This window comes from Typopeltis vanoorti, chromosome 3 (genome assembly GCF_054136105.1).
Source record: "Typopeltis vanoorti isolate ZY-2024b chromosome 3, IOZ_Tvanoo_1.0, whole genome shotgun sequence".
NCBI classification, from domain to species: domain Eukaryota; kingdom Metazoa; phylum Arthropoda; class Arachnida; order Uropygi; family Thelyphonidae; genus Typopeltis; species Typopeltis vanoorti.
The window spans coordinates 49,906,689-49,923,200 of record NC_143551.1 but is presented as its reverse complement, the minus strand read 5'-3'; the positions used below and the strand labels follow the sequence as shown (position 1 = coordinate 49,923,200).

General features: G+C 36.1%; 1 protein-coding gene across 3 annotated transcripts in view; it reads left to right on the top strand.

Annotated features, from left to right (window-relative positions):
* Asx (transcriptional regulator additional sex combs) overlaps positions 1-16,512 on the top strand; it is a 391,735-nt gene that overhangs the window by 192,606 nt on the left and 182,617 nt on the right. For all 3 annotated transcript variants that reach the window (XM_090415600.1, XM_090415599.1, XM_090415601.1), the window contains one exon: positions 11,370-11,403. In XM_090415600.1, coding sequence (XP_090271726.1) covers positions 11,370-11,403 — 34 coding nt within the window. The remainder of the gene's footprint in view (positions 1-11,369; positions 11,404-16,512) is intronic.

The following is a 16,512-nucleotide window of genomic DNA, read 5'->3' as shown; positions in this document are numbered from 1 at the left end:
ATCGGTGTTATGGTCCCTCCTGTTGCTTCTGAGTGTGTCTTGTACGGACATGTGTCCAATTTGTGGGTCAGAGCCCCACACTTAATACAGGGTTCTGTACAGCTTTCCATTTTATGCTTTGACGATTTGCAATTTCTGCATTGTATTCGAGGGCAATCTGCCCCAAGGTGTTCCTCCGAATTACATCTAAAGCACCTTTTTTTCACACCTGGGTAGTTCACCATTACCCTCGTTCCCCCCAAAAAAACAAAATTGGGGACTTCTTTTTTCATGTCAATCTGGATTTCAACGTCTCCTGTTTTCCATCCTTTATAGTCTGCATATTCCATTGCTTTAATCTCGTGAATTTCCCCCCATTGGCTAAAGAATTTCTTGACTTCAGGTTCGTTCTCTAGGTATTCTAGTGGAAACCTGGTTATTTTTAGCGTTTTTCGTAGGCTCCCTACTAGAAACGGTCTGATTGTTTGTCCACAACAAATGAAACCCTCTAATAATTTATTTTTTGTTTGTTCGCTTTTGACCACTATTTGAAATCTATTGTTCCCATAAGGTATAAAACCGTATATATTTTCAGCCCCTACTGTTTCGATTAGAGCTCTCGCTAACGCCCGCTGATCTACGGGCTTCGTGAGCTCGATACCGAGCGTCCTAGTTCTAGGCAAAAAATGCGACATGGTTACAGAAATTCCTGACTACTGGGTGTAGAAAGGGAATGTAAGGAGGGGGAGGGGGGGGAAATCGAGGAACGTTGGGCGTTCCTCGCCGCAAACAAAACGATACCAGAATATAGACGGATAAAACAGGCAATAAAAAGAAAAAAGGTCTTACCAAAGCTGGAGTACTACTGTGGAATCTGAGCATGGAGCTCTCTTTTCGGGCCGTTGAAACTGGATCTTCTTGAGAGGTAGACGTCTGCCTTCGGCCGGAGCTTTCTCGGGGGTCCTCGGGAACTGTCTCTGGAATCCGCTGCGTTCTGTCGATGTCGATATTGAGGTCTCTTCAGTGGGAGCCAGGCCCAGAGCTGGAGATACCAGGCAGAAGCAGTAGCAAGTCATCTGTGCCTATGGGAGTTGCCAAAAGGTTTATCACCTTTTTTAAAAATTACTCTGGATTTAGAGAAAGATGTTGAAAATTTATTTATCACTAGGTTAGACTATAATAGATTTAGTTTAATCCTTTATCCCAGTGAGAGCAAACAAAGTTTGCGCCTGAAAATATCTTCAGGACTAAATATAGTGTTGTACTATCTTATCCAGTAAGTAGTGCCTGGTAGCTTGCTCCACCTTTGCCACGAGTTGCCTTGGTGTTGCACTACTTACTGGATAAGATAGTACAACACTATATTTAGTCCTGAAGATATTTTCAGGCGCAAACTTTGTTTGCTCTCACTGGGATAAAGGATTAAACTAAATCTATTATAGTCTAACCTAGTGATAAATAAATTTTCAACATCTTTCTCTAAATCCAGAGTAATTTTTAAAAAAGGTGATAAACCTTTTGGCAACTCCCATAGGCACAGATGACTTGCTACTGCTTCTGCCTGGTATCTCCAGCTCTGGGCCTGGCTCCCACTGAAGAGACCTCAATAAAGGTCGAAACTAGTCTGGGTAGATGGCCAATCCCTTTAATGCATAACAGTATACATATCCACATAGGAAGTGTGTTTTGCATTATGGGAGATACTGGGTTAGAAGTGCCTGGTAGCTTGCTCCACCTTTGCCACGAGTTGCCTTGGTGTTGCACTACTTACTGGATAAGATAGTACAACACTATATTTAGTCCTGAAGATATTTTCAGGCGCAAACTTTGTTTGCTCTCACTGGGATAAAGGATTAAACTAAATCTATTATACCATATGAAAATAACGTTATTTCTTATGTATAATTTTAGCAAATAGATAATGAATCAATTTGATGTTTTAACATTGTCTTGTTTGTCATTTATTTGAAAATCGTTTTCCAGATAATCTTAAGCATTAAAGACAATGCCAGATTTAGATTTATTGTCAGATCATATTCATCTCTTGCAGATAAGTACCATAACCTCCCCTTATCCGCGGTTTCAGTTATCTACGGTCAACCCTGGTCCAGAAATATTAAATGGAAAATCCCAGAAATAAACAATTTATAATTACATAGGCAAAATGGATAATAGATCCAACATTATTTCAATGCCAAATGTTTGTAGAAATTATGAAAGTTTCGCAAGTTGTCCAGAGAGCCTACAAGAATACAATCCTTGGCATCCCTGAAGTGCAAGCTAAGGCAATTGGAGGATGCCAAGGATTGTATTCTTGTAAGTTCTCAGGGCTACTTGCAAAACTTTCATAGTTTCTACAAACATTCTGCTTTGAAATAATGTTGGATCTACTATCCACTTTGACTATGTAATTTTACATCACTGAAATGAAGCCTTATGGCTCTTTCTTTTAGTAATAAACAATTTATTAGTTTTAAATTGCATGCTGTTCTGAGTAATGTGATGAAATCTAGTGCCAACTAGGGACATGAATCAGCCCTTTGTCCATTGTATTCATGCTGTACTGTATATGCTACCTGCCTGTTAGTCACTTAGTAGCCGTCCAAAAATATTAAATGGAAAATTCCAGAAATAAACAATTCATAAGTTTTAAATTGCGTGCAATTCTAAGTAGTTTTCAGATCGACTATTGCGGTATCGCAGTGCTTGTGTTCAGGTAACCCTTATTTTACTTAATAATGATCCCAAAGCTAATCTCAGGTGGTATGGCTACTTAATCAGAAATGAAAGAGGAAAGGTTAGAAAAACTGGTTCTTCACTAGGATAGCAGGAAAAAGACCCAGTGGAAGGTCAAGATCTAGGTAGACTGATAATAAGTCTCGTGATTTACCTGGACCAGAAGACTTAGTAATGTCTAGATTATTGATGAATTTTCTGATATATTCTTGGAATTTTTTGGCCTTTTTTTTATTATTAATTTTCATGTTAAAATTGCTACAGCAGTTATTCAATTTAGTTAAAGAATTCTGTAGACGTGCACTCGATTTGTTTAGAGATACAACATCATGTACATAAAGCAAAAAGCTCAGTTTTATATCTCTAATTTTGATACCAGCATTAATACAACTTTCTTTAATGTGATCCATAGAGATGACAAATAAAGAAGTGCTCCCTTTTCTTACACATGATTTTACACCAAACCACTTCTCTGTAATTCCTTCAATTTTAACTGTTGATTAACAACAAAAGCATAGATTATGCATTGCACTGTATAATGTTCCATTTATCCTAAAAATTATTCCATTCTGAATGTAACACATACCATGTGTTACATTCAGAATGGAATGGATGGTATGGCAACACATACCATCCATTATGGTATGTGTTGCCATAGTCAGTTGTGATTGCTTTGTTGGTGAATGACTTCAAGTAAAAATATAATATAAAATATAATTATATTGTTAGAAATATAAATAAGTATTGTGTGAATAAAGTGGGCCTTTCACAACGAGTCTGAATCGACTGAGATTGCAAATGATGATAATAATAATGAAGCAGAATTTTTAGTGTATACTTAGTGGAAGTATCATTTGCATCCTTTGCTGTAGATCACCCAAAGATAGATTTAAGTTTAAGTCTAGTAGCTGACTGGGGGAACGTTTTCTAAGCCTTTCTGCAACCAGTTACTGATTTTGTTGATCTCTGCCACTGGCCAGCAGGTTTTTGTTTCCGAAAACTCAGGTTTTTCATCCTGTAAATTCAAGAAAAGTGGTCCTAGAACCCAGACTATTTCAGACAATAATATATCCTGTTTAGGGATGGGTGCCAAGAGATGTCCGAACTTGTTTGCAAGTCTCTTCATTTGTTGGTGCTTATAATTAGCGATAGTCTTAGGCCAGCTATCTCTGATTAGCTACTGGTGGAGATTGGATTGCACATTGTCTCCAAAAACTAGATAGGGTTAAAAGGCCTTGCCTACTCCTTATATGGAATAAAAGGCATTAGCTGTCTTTTTTTAATTATGCTAATACAGTTGTTTTGTAATTTCTTACTTGGTGATTTGAATGCTCTTGAGTTAGAGATTACTCTCGGGGCAGGGGGGGGGTGATGACAGGCAGACACTAGGGAATAGTATATAGTGGAGTGGGATCTAGGAGAATGAGGGTAATTAGTGCATTACCTCAGGATTCTCTACTAGAGCCACTATTTAATTTATTTATCAGTGATATAGGGAAAGATTTAAGAGAGGATATTCAATTGTTTGATGATGTAAAACTGGGGAGAGTAATAGTCAACAAAGGTGAAAAGCTGATGTAGATATTCTGCAGGATGATTTAAATAAATTGGCATTGTGGGAAAAGGATAATGATTGCCAATTAAATGTTGCAAAATGTAAAGTTATGCACTTCAGGTTGAAAAGGTTACATGTAGCGTATCATATTGATGGTACTGAATTGCAGGAAATTGGTGACTAGGGACTAGAAGATAATGGTGGACAGAGAGTTGAAGTTCTGAGGGCACATTGTAAAAATTGATAAAATGACTTGGATTACTTGGATGTTGAAAAACACACTAACAAGTAAAGATAGGGAAGTTATTATCCCTCTTTTTAAGGCTATGATTTGGCTGCATCTTGACTACTGTGTACAGATTTGTTCACCTGGGTTTCTTGGCGACCAGGAGGTGGTAGAGATGAGTGACTAAGCTGGTGGCAGGTCTGTGGAATGCTCCCTATGAGGATAGGTTGAAGGTTTATGGGTTACAAAGTTTAGTTGATAGGCAACAAAGAGGGGGGCATGATATAGACTTATAAGATATTAAAGTGGTTTTATAAAATTGATTCAAAGGAAAATTTTCAATATATGACAAATGGTCATATATTGAAAATTCCGTATATGACCAGGTCAGGGGTGTGTGGACCAGATTTCTTTCCATGGAGAGTGGTGAATGAGTGGAATAGATTGCCAGAATTAGTTGTGAGTTACCTGACAGTAAATGAGTTTAGGGGGGGGTGGTATGGCTTTGTGTGTCCAATAGTTAGTTTGGATCTCCCTGATGAGTCTCCAAAATCTACGGAGATCATCATCATTGCCCGTGGGTTCAATGTTTGTTGGTGTCCGATACCTGTTTCACCATCCTTTGTCACTTCAATCTGTCCACTGCCAGAAGTCTCAAATCCTGCAAAATCTTTCCAAACCACTCTTTCACATCATCTACCCACTCTCACCTTGGCCATTCTCTTCTATTTATACCATCTATTATACCAATCATCAAGGTTTTGATCTTTCTTCTGTTATCCATTCTGCAGATATGTCCAAAAAACTTTAGTTTCTTTAGTAACTGTAAAAAAATTAGATTTTCTTTAAGTTAGTGATACAGTTCTTCATTTGTTACCTTTTGTACCTGTCCAATTTGAAGAATCTTTCTATAACATTCTTTTGAAAACCAGTATCATCATCTCACAGAGTCTTTGACCATTATCCATGGCTCACAACCATAGAGAACACTTGTGAATATTCATGTTTCTAGCAGCCTCAGCTTTATGGCAAAGTTCACTGATTTACTTTTCCATATCTTGTCCATTGTATGTAGGTTTGCTTTAGCTTTTTTTATCCAGGATCTTCTTTCTTACAGTCTAAATCATATGCCTTGTTGCTCCTTAGGTATGTGAAGTTCTTAGCCTCTTCTAACTCTTGCCCATTGACTTTTACTCACTTTTTCATCCTCTTCTCTCTGAATATCATTGTTTTATCAATGTGCATTATCTGCCCATATCTCTTTCCCTTCTTCACTTAACTTCAACTCTGTTCATTCTAGTTCCTCTTCACCTTCTTCACTAATGACTATGTCATCTGCAATTCTTCAGTCCATGGAGATATCATATAATAATAATAACAACTAACATTGTTTTTTCAACTGTGCAGATCAAGAGGCAGTGATGCTAAGATATTTGATATCACCAATGATCTTACACAAATTATTCATAGGGTTATATGATTTTCCGATAGGTATTCCTAGTATATATACTGTGGAAATTGCTGCTAATCTACTGTGATAGCTTATATTGTTAGAGTAACACTCATACAGTCACTCTCATCCTGATGTTGTCTGCAATATAATAAAGCCAGGCAAGATGAATTTCATCATATCAATGTTCCTTTTCCTTGGTTGGATTATTGTTTTCAGATTTCTGATATAAACATTTGGACTGAATATATCATCAAAGTTATTCTTATTATGGAAAAAAAAATTTCTCCATTCCACTTTAAATTCTCATCCCTTATCTACAACTTTAGTTCTTCAAGAAGTTGCAAAGGCCATACAGGAAAAGGCATATCACAATTGGCTTTTGCTTACAATTGACAGACTAGAAGCATATCCAAAAGTGATTTTGAAAGGGCTAAAAAGAGGAAGTTTATGTAATGTCCAAATGGCTGTCATGCTTTCTGTCTTCTTGCCAAAGTTATTGTAATTTTTGCCGAACCATAGTTCCAGTATATCATCATTACCCACAGACAAAAGCCCATATCATGGCTTCTTACACTCTCCTCTAATTCTTATATAAATAATCTTAGTAAAATGCCCTTTTACTACTCCAGATACACAGCATTCATTTGTCCAATCTGATATCAAAAAGTTTCTCATGGTTCTAATTACATTTCTCCAGTTCAACTAAGTGTCCTGAGGAGAAAGGTGCCCCACTCAGAATGCTAAGCCTTTAATTTAATGAGCTCCCCAGACATAAATAATAAACAGTCAAGATTATTTATTGTCCATAGATGGTGGTGGTGGTGGGGGGATCCATCTCAGGACACTCTTAATATAACGAGGTTCTATGTCCTTTTTGTCACCATATTCAAGTTTTCATTGTGCATCACAGTTTTGATATCTCTGTGCCAGAGATGAAATATGGAATTATAAATTAAAGTGCATGTGAAGTATCTTCATGACTAGGCTACTTGTATATACAAGAGGCTAATGACTTCATGTTGATTGCCTTAGTATCCCATAATGCAAAGCGCACCTCCTTTTGGAAGTGTATAATCCTACACATTATGAGAAGGGCCACTACCCAGACTGGTTTTGACCTTTATTGAGGTATGTTCAAGTGCTGGGATACCTCTCCAAAAACTCTGAGTGATCTACAAGATCACTCTAAATCTCACTTGAGTGACCCTAAAAGATTACCACTAAACTCATCACTGCTAACCTGAATTGCTCCAGGACAGGAAAGTCAGCAGTGGCTCCACCCATTGATAAGCAAAATCAAGCCACTGAGCAAAACCTCTACTACCTGGAAAGCAAGCTACTATTAGTGGAGCTAGACCTAGAAGGAATACCATGGTTAACTGTTCTGGCAAGATGGATTTGATTTTACCTGTGGTCTCCTTTATCCCTAGTTGGATTTGCAATGAAATTTCTCAGTTCATCATCATCATCATCATCAAATTCCTGCCATGTACCCTCAAGGGGTGTTCAGGATATGACAGTACTACATGAAAAAATTACATCATTACTAACTTCCTATCTACAATTTTCCTCCAATTCAGTCTGTCACTTGTCAAGACTCCAACATTATCAGATCTTATATTTCTATCGTCTAAGGCACTTTGTACCGTATCAATCCACCTATATCTTGGTCTTCCTCTGGGTCGTTTTCCTGCCAACCTGGCAGAGAACACTTGTTTTGCTAATCTTTCCTCTCCCATTCTATTTAAGTGACCATACCATCTGAGATTAGCTCTACTAACGCATTCCTGGATGCTGACAATGTCAAGTTCTTTCCTAATATCCTCATTTTTAATATGATATTGCCATTGATGCCATCTGTTCACGCCTCTAATCTTTCTCAGGACTCTCATATCTGCGGTTTCTAGTCTTTGGTCAAGTGTTTTACTTCTGACCCAGCTCTCAGATCCATAAGTTAAAATTGGTTTGAACACAGTCTTGTATACAGCTAATTTAGTGTTCCGACTAATTTCTTTCTTATTCCATATGAATTTATTCAATTGACTTCCCACGATACCAGCTTTGCTGATTCTGTTGTCTATTTCTATATTTAGTTTACCATCTTCAGTAAAAATTGTGCCTAAGTAGCTGAAATGTTTTACTTGTTCCACAGGTTCTCCATTCACAACACAGTTGACATTTTCAATGATTCTGCCTATTTTCATTGTCTTTGTCTTTTTATTGCTGACCTTCATACCATATCTATTACAACAGCTATTCAATTTAGTCAGAGAATCTTGCAGACTTGTAGCGGATTTATTTAGAAGTATAACATCATCCGCATAAAGCAAAGAGCTGACATTAACATCTCCAATTTTGATATCATGTTTAATACCACATTCCTTCATAATGTGATCCATATAGATAATGAATAACAGAGGGGATAATGTACATCCTTGTCTCACACCAGATTTAACATTAAACCATCTTCCTGTACTTCCTTCAATTCTAACTGCTGACTCACAACTCAAATAAAGACTAAGTATTGCTTGATATAATGCCCCATTGACACCATATAACTGCAGCGTATTGAATAGCTTCTCTCTTGGCACCTTGTCATATGCCTTTTCCAAATCGACAAAACTTAAATACAGATCTTTGTTATATTCCCATGCTTTCTCGACTATTTGTCGTAAAGTGAAGATCTGATCCTGACAGCCTCTATTTGGCCTGAATCCAGCTTGTTCTTCACCAAGCTTTTCTTCCACAATTCTTCTCAACCGTTTCTCAAGTATACTTGCATAGATCTTGCCAGGAACACTCAGCAGGGAAATACCTCTGTAATTCTCACATTCAGTTTTATTTCCCTTTTTATATATGGGTACTATGAGAGCTCTACTCCAATCATCGGGAATTCGTCCCTCTGCCCAGGCTTTCTGAACTATGCAGTGCAGCCACTGTAAGACTCTTATACCACCATATTTCAGCATTTCTGGTCGAATATCATCTACTCCTGCTGCCTTTCCACATTTCAAGCCTTTGATGGCTTTTTCTACTTCAAGTATGGATATGTATTCCTGACTGCATGCCTGGTCAGTGTTTTTTATCACTGTGCTGTCATCACTGCTTGTTTCATTTAGCAGTTTTTCAAAGTAATTACTCCATACTTCAAGGATATCTTTTTCTCCTGTTTTCATTTCACCTTTATCATCTCTAATTCCTTTTACAGCACTCTTTCCTCCATTCCTAAGCTTCTTCAACAACCTCCAGAATATTTTGCCACCTTCTTGATATTTATTTTCTATATTCTTGCCAAAGTCCTCCCATGACTTTTGTTTAGCTAGTTTTACACACTGTTTAGCTTTCTTACATTTGTCTCTGTATTCTGTAAGAGTAAAAGCTGACTTATTTGTCAGGAACTTTTGATATGCTTTCTTCTTTTCCTTCACTGCCTCTTTAACTTCCTGTGTCCACCAGGGAGTTCTGATTTTTTTATCTTTGCACACAACCTCACCACATGCCTCTCTGGCAGAATCAATCAATGTTTCCTTCAGAGTTTGCCACTGAATCTCCAAGGTTTGATTCCTGTTTTCAAACTCTTTCATTTTCTTTTCAATAATATTTCTGTATTTTAGTCTACAGTTTACATCTGAGAGCTGCTCAACTTTTATTCGCTTTAAAACTTTCTTACATGTTATTCTTTTCAATATGAAATTCAATTTTATCCTGCTCAAGACTAAATAGTGATCACTTCCAATTTCAAATCCTCTGTACACTCTGGTGTCCTGCGCCAGGGAGAAAACATCACTATCAACAATAACATAGTCAATGAGACTTTTCTTATTCCTAGCCTCTTCTCTCCATGTGAATTTGTGCACATTTTTATGTTGGAACATGGTGTTAGTAATAACCAGTCCATGTCCTGAGCAGAAATCCAACAGATATTTGCCATTATTATTAGCTTTGCTCTTTTCTCCAAATTTTCCCACCAGTGAGTTTGTTTTGTTTGTTTTTTTCCTGAAAAAAAAAATGAAAAAAAAAACCCCTCCTTGTTTGGTATGGTTTTTTGGATGTTTGTCCTAAAATATTTGCTTTAGTCTACTGCTAGGTCGTAGACTATAATGGACTAGGAATATTATTGAGCCTTTGGCTTGCCCATTTTGGGTTTCTGACAGTGGGTTTTCAAAAACTTACCTGTTCAGTGTGGTTTTGGGATGTTTGATTTGCAGGATCATGTTCACTGTAGTCCACTGCTTGGCATTAGTGGGTTAGGGTGATAGCAACATTTGCAAAGAATTTATCAGTCTTTTTTGCATAGGGAAGTTATGATCTATATCAACTTCTTTATGATGCTATATGTTTCTTATGAACCATAGTGCATTAAACACTATTCGTAAACATATGTTTTGGATTGTTCTGTAGTTGCTAATATTTGATTCTGCTATGTGACCCCATACGGACGAGTCATAAATCAGGACTTGCTTGATCAGCATCTTGTATCAGCAGTTTGAGTTCTGTGTTTAGCTAGCTACAATAGCTGTTCCATTGCCCTATTTGCTTTTCAGCAGACATGATCGATATGAGTTGGATACCAAAATTGAGTTAAATCACATGCCATAAATTTCCTATATGTTTGTTTTTTGTGCCATCCAGTCTTTTTCGACTCATGGTGATCTTGTGAACAAAGGCTCTCCAAACTACTTGGCCTCTTATCCTTCTTTCAACAATTGTAAGTTCAAGTTTGTAAATTCTTTTATGTTGTCCATCCAACTCATTTGTGGTCTTCCTCTTGTATATATCTACTTGTATATACAAGTAATATACAAATTTTCTATATACAAGTAATAAAAAGTCATATCAACTTATTATTAAAATACTCTTCATCAGCGATAGATGTGTTGAAAGCCTTTTCACTTGGTTATGCTATAATTAAAGATACCAAGAAATTAGATTCTTGGTTTTATCCTTTATCTCTTTTCCTGGGTCTGGCTCCCACTGATGAGACCTCAATAAAGGTCAAAATGAGTCTGTTAGTGGTCCTTCTTATAATGCATAGCATTATACACATCCAAAAGGAGGCATGCATTGCATTATGGGATAGTAAGGCATCTAGTGTAATGTCACGAGCCTCTTGTATGTGCAGCCTAGACATGAAGATACTTCACGACAAACTTTATTTGCTTACACTTGGATAATGGATTAAACCAAGAATATAATTCTTGGCATCTTTAATTTATAGCATTACTAAGTGAAAAAACTTTCAGCAGAAATATTGGAATTGTGTGACTAATCTTGAAACCTGCAAGATGAGTGCTGGTTTGTGAAGTTATAATTTTAAATTAATATTATGTGCTAAATAGTAATCCACTGCAAAACATTTTTGATTTTGGCAAATCAGAAGAAAAATCCCATTTTCTCAGTATGCTTTTTTTTTTTTTTAGCCTCGGAAGCGTTCAAACAAAAAACTGAGTACAGGTAAGAAGCCTTTTCTTTTTCTGTGTGAATCTGCAAACTTAATTTCTTTAGGTATTTTAGCAATCATAAATATATTTTTATATGTTCACTATAATTTAAAATGCATATAGTACTATGTCTAAATTCTTGCATTTGTTTTTGAGTTGTTCAGAACAGCAGTTATTTTTTGGAAATTTGGAATTTCATTGTTGATATTAGTTTTCAAAATGATGCACAAGTTTTAATCATTGGTTAAGAAAATTTTTAGAACAGTCATATACACAATCATTATAACTTGCTATATAATTGTTTTAGCAGGAGCCTGTAGTATAGTTGATATCAGTGATGTGCTTTAGTTAACCTCTCTACCGGCCGAGGTGGATGAAATAGTGAGACCAACTTGCACTTCTCATCCATGTTATTCAATAGGTCTTATGGAATCGTATCCAGATTTATCTGGATGTATATATATATAAGTTCTGGCCGGCTGGGAGATTAAAATGTATTAAATTCACATCCCATCTAGCACGTGGAAAACCTTTATAGATGTTTCAATTGAAAATAAGTTATTCAGTCTTGTGGAGATGGTAGAGTGTTTCATTCTACAATACTGGAAAACATCCAGATAATACATGATTTGATAGACATTGCAGACTGTGTAGATAGGATTAACTACCACCTATCTAACTATCATAACAGTGTGAGGTTTATGTGAAACCATTTTGTCCATCAGGAGCAAGTTTCTTGGGCCTGACAGGCAATTTAGCCTAATATGCTAAAAAAAGTGAAGAAGGGATAGCAGTGTTAATTTTAATTATGGAGCTGAGAGTTGGTTTAGAAATAAAGCAGTTGATCAGGATAGGGACAGTGGGTACAGAGAAAAATTGTGAGTGAACAGATAATGTTCGCTTAATCATCTGGACTCGAATAATATCTTGTCAATCCTTTGAGGAACATGCCAGGAATTTGAGGAGGAGGAGGAGGAAAGGGAAAATTCAGCAATCCTCTCATAATTGTGGGATACTTTTTTTTTTGAAATGGCAGGCATCTGTGATATCTTCCATGTTAAATTCTCCCACATTTTCAGATGTATGCATGTATTATGTTTCATTATTTATTTATACTTAATTTTTTTATAATAGAATATATTAAGATGATGAAATAAAATGATACGGTTTACTTTTTTATTTTCTACCAATTTTTATTTTAACTTTATAACTGTACACCATGATTGTGTGTGAGTGATGTTATTTTCTGGCTTCTCTGGTATAGTCTGACGACTAATGCATGCTCTTTGGTTGGAAAGATTTCTACTCTTTCTAGCTGAAACGAAATTAGCCAAATGTTGGTGGGTGGGCTCTCTTTTGTGTTGCTTGCAAAACACAAATTAGTTGCTGAACATGCATGCATTCAATATTGCATCATTACCTTGACTGCAGTATAACAGGTTAATTCTAAACGAAATGATCCATCATTCTTTTTCACAAGAGAGAGAGAGACAGTGCCACTGTTTAGCCCCTAAGGCACTAATATAATCTTAAAGTATGCTGGACACCTGAAATGAAATGCATCACCAAATTACTCTGATGGTACTAAATGAGTAATCATTATGGGTGCCATTATCGGAACATTAATTCAGTAACAGAGAAAACTCACAAAGGAGTATTTATTTAGTTGCTGCAAGATATCTTTCTCAAACAGAAGAGACCTAAGATCAAAAAAATGTTAGATTTGAGTATAGCATGAGAAGTGCTAACAGTATGACAGTTGGTGACAGTGATCATGCTGTACTGACCTGGGAAATAGCTGAGTATATGGGTGTTCCCTGTAGTCCATAAGGCACTGATATAATCTCAAAGTTTGCTGAACACCTGAAATGAAATGCATCACTAAATTATTTAAATTAAGGGGATATTTAATCCCACATTATTTCAAAGCCAAATAAGAAACTCTAAGATAGAAAACAAATCAAAGAGTTTCATGCCAAATATAGCAAACTATTAAAGTTTGGCGAGTCCAAGTGTAAGCAAACACCTGGTAGTACAATACTGGGAAACTCACAGTAAAGGTGGATAAAACTATGATCACTGTTCTTAGTATTAGCCTTAATATAAAACACATCCCCTAGGAGATGTATGTTGTTTTACATTAAGGGAGACAGGTCACTACCCAGACCGGTTTCAACCTTTATTGAGGTCTCATTAGTGAGTAGGTAGACCAAATAATACCAATATTGTAGTGATAATAGCTTTAATACTTTACAGCACGAGTTGTCAAAAGGGTTGTCAAATTTAATTCACAAATAAATTAATGAAATAAATAAATAATACATTAGGGCTAATACTAAAAACAGTGATTGTAGCTTTATCCACCTTTACTGTGAGTTACCCGGTATTGTACTACCAGGTGTTTGCTTATGCTTGGACTCGCCGAACTTTAATAGTTTGCTATATTCGGCATGAAACTCTTTGATTTGATTTCTATCTTAGAGTTTCTTATTCGGCTTTGAAATAATGTGGGATTAAATATATATCCCCTTAATTTAAATAATTTTTACATCGCCGAAGTGAAGCCTTTTGGCTCTTTATTTCATTAATGCATCACTAAATTACTCTGATGGGACTAAATGAGTAATCATTATGGGTGCCTTGAATTATCTAAACACAGTTTACTTTTTTATATTGTGTGATTGTGTGTGTGAGTGATATTATTTTCTGGCTTCTGATGACTAATGCATGCTCTTTGGTTAGAAAGATTTCTGGTCTGATCTAATTGAAATAAATCAAAGACATATTAAAATAATGAATTCATACGAATGTCAAACAACCATAAACTTGATAATAAAATTTATTTCAGCTAGAATAATAGCAGGATGGAAAGTGTTTAACCATTATAGAGAGAGATTTAAAGTAATTTACCAAACTGCCTAAAAAGAAAGATCTCCCAACAGTGACCTATGGTAGTGAAGCCTGGAGTCTGACTAAAAAACTAGAGAAACTGAAAGCAACACAGAAACATAGAGCGATTTTGAGAATATCATGGTTAAATAAAAAGAATAATACTTGGATAAGGAAGCAAACAAAGGTAATGGACATTGGCACTGGGCAGAACATGTGAGTAGAATGTCTGACAACAGATGGACACCAAGAACTGGTTATAGGAAACCAGGTAGACCAGTGGTAAGATGTTATAGATATTTATGGTGGTGAGATGCACAAGTCCTGCTAAAATGGAAGATGCATAGAGAAGCATTTGTCTAGCAGCAGACTGAAGAAAGTCATTGGAGATGATGATGCTGGATGTTCCAATTAAGATAGATTATATGCTGAACTACAAGCTGGATGTTATGATACTGGTTTTTTTTTTCAGTATCAGTGTTACTGAATGAGAAGGTTATCAGCAGTGCAAGAGAATTAGTGAAAAGATAAAATGATGCATTATTATTTGAATCTGTCCCTGGAATTTGAATACCAAATAGGATGAGAGTGAAATAAATGTGCATTCTTATTAAGCAAGAGGTCCATAAGAAGTTATGTGGAAGAAATATAATGAAAATATGCATGAAAGGAGTTATGAAACATATAAAGAGAACACCAAAAACATGGAGGATCATATGAAAGGAAATTTCTTGTGCAAGCTAAAGGCAACCCAAAAGAATTTCATCATTATGCTGCAAGTAAAAGAAAGAATGAATGGGGAGGAAATAATCAGGTTTAGAGGCTTGATGGAGTATAAACTGTGCCGCTGTGAAAGTATTAAAAACTATTTCAATTCTTCCACATTTTGTCTCAGTCGCAGAGATATCTTCAGGGAGTACAAGCTACCACTCATAACACACACACACAAAAGCAACAATACTAAATGAAACACATGGATATAACACTAGAGTCCTATCTAGGTGGGGTGCCCTTGATGTGCATCTGTATGAGACCTCAGTTATAAATTGGGATCTTGAAAGGTTAATGTTTCCTATATTTTAGCAAGTGTCTTGTATCCATATTTATTTAAATTAGGATGATTTTTGATGCCTGCTACAGATTCTAAAAATTGTGTTTTTTTTTCTAAATGTGCTGTGATGGAACATGGTGTTTTTTTCCCAGTTGATTCCTATTAGTAATATCCAATACATAGTCCACAAGACCACACTGACCACAGTCACAATTGTGGATGCAGTTTCTTTGTTAATCTGTGTGGATGGTAGTTGATCTACCTATCTGCCCAAAGTATGCAGAGCTGGTCCTTAGTGGAACGGATAAGGGTAGCTAGTTTCAGGGTGGGGCTTAAAAGCTGTGCAGACACTATATTTCTTGAAGGACCTGCCTACTTTTTCAGATGCACCCTAGACATAGGGAACAGTAATGGCATTCCTAAAATTCCTCTGAAGAGATAGTAATGGATTGTTTGGGGGGGGGGGGAATTGATTATTTTTTTAATTCTGTAGAAATTGTAGCCATTGGATTGAAAGGTATCATATATATGGTTGAGTTCTGTTGAAAGAGAGACTTCACTGGAACAAAGATTGTGGGCTCTGTTGTTTAGAGTTTTAATGATGCCATTTTGTTGAGAGAAAGGGATTAATTCTCTGTTATATGCCATTAAACTGCCAACATGATGTTATCCTAACTTTACTGAATGCAGATGCAACTGACCTACAAACACATCAGTGCCACATGTGGGAGATCACGTGAAGATTGAGAAAGAACTGTATTGACTTTTTCTTACAAGTTGTCTGTAATATATAATGTAATATTGCAGGTACTATAAGGAAATGCTAAGATTTATCAACCTAGTGTATGTAACATGGTACACAGTTTATTGGACACATATTCACCAGAATATAATAATTTTATTACTACAAATATTTCAACCAGAAACTAACTGGTCATCATCATTGCATTAACATAATCACAAGGTAAAACTAGAACATTTACAGAGCTGATCTCCATACCAGAATACCACCTAGTTGATGGTTACAATAAAATAAGATTACATTTAAGCCCAAAATTTAAAATTAAGTGATTCGAAATCAAATTAAATTAAATTTTTAACAAATTAATTAAAGAGGGGATGCACTATTGCTTGCCATTTATGAGAATGACACTCTCCAAAATCTTGGGAGAGTCTCATCCT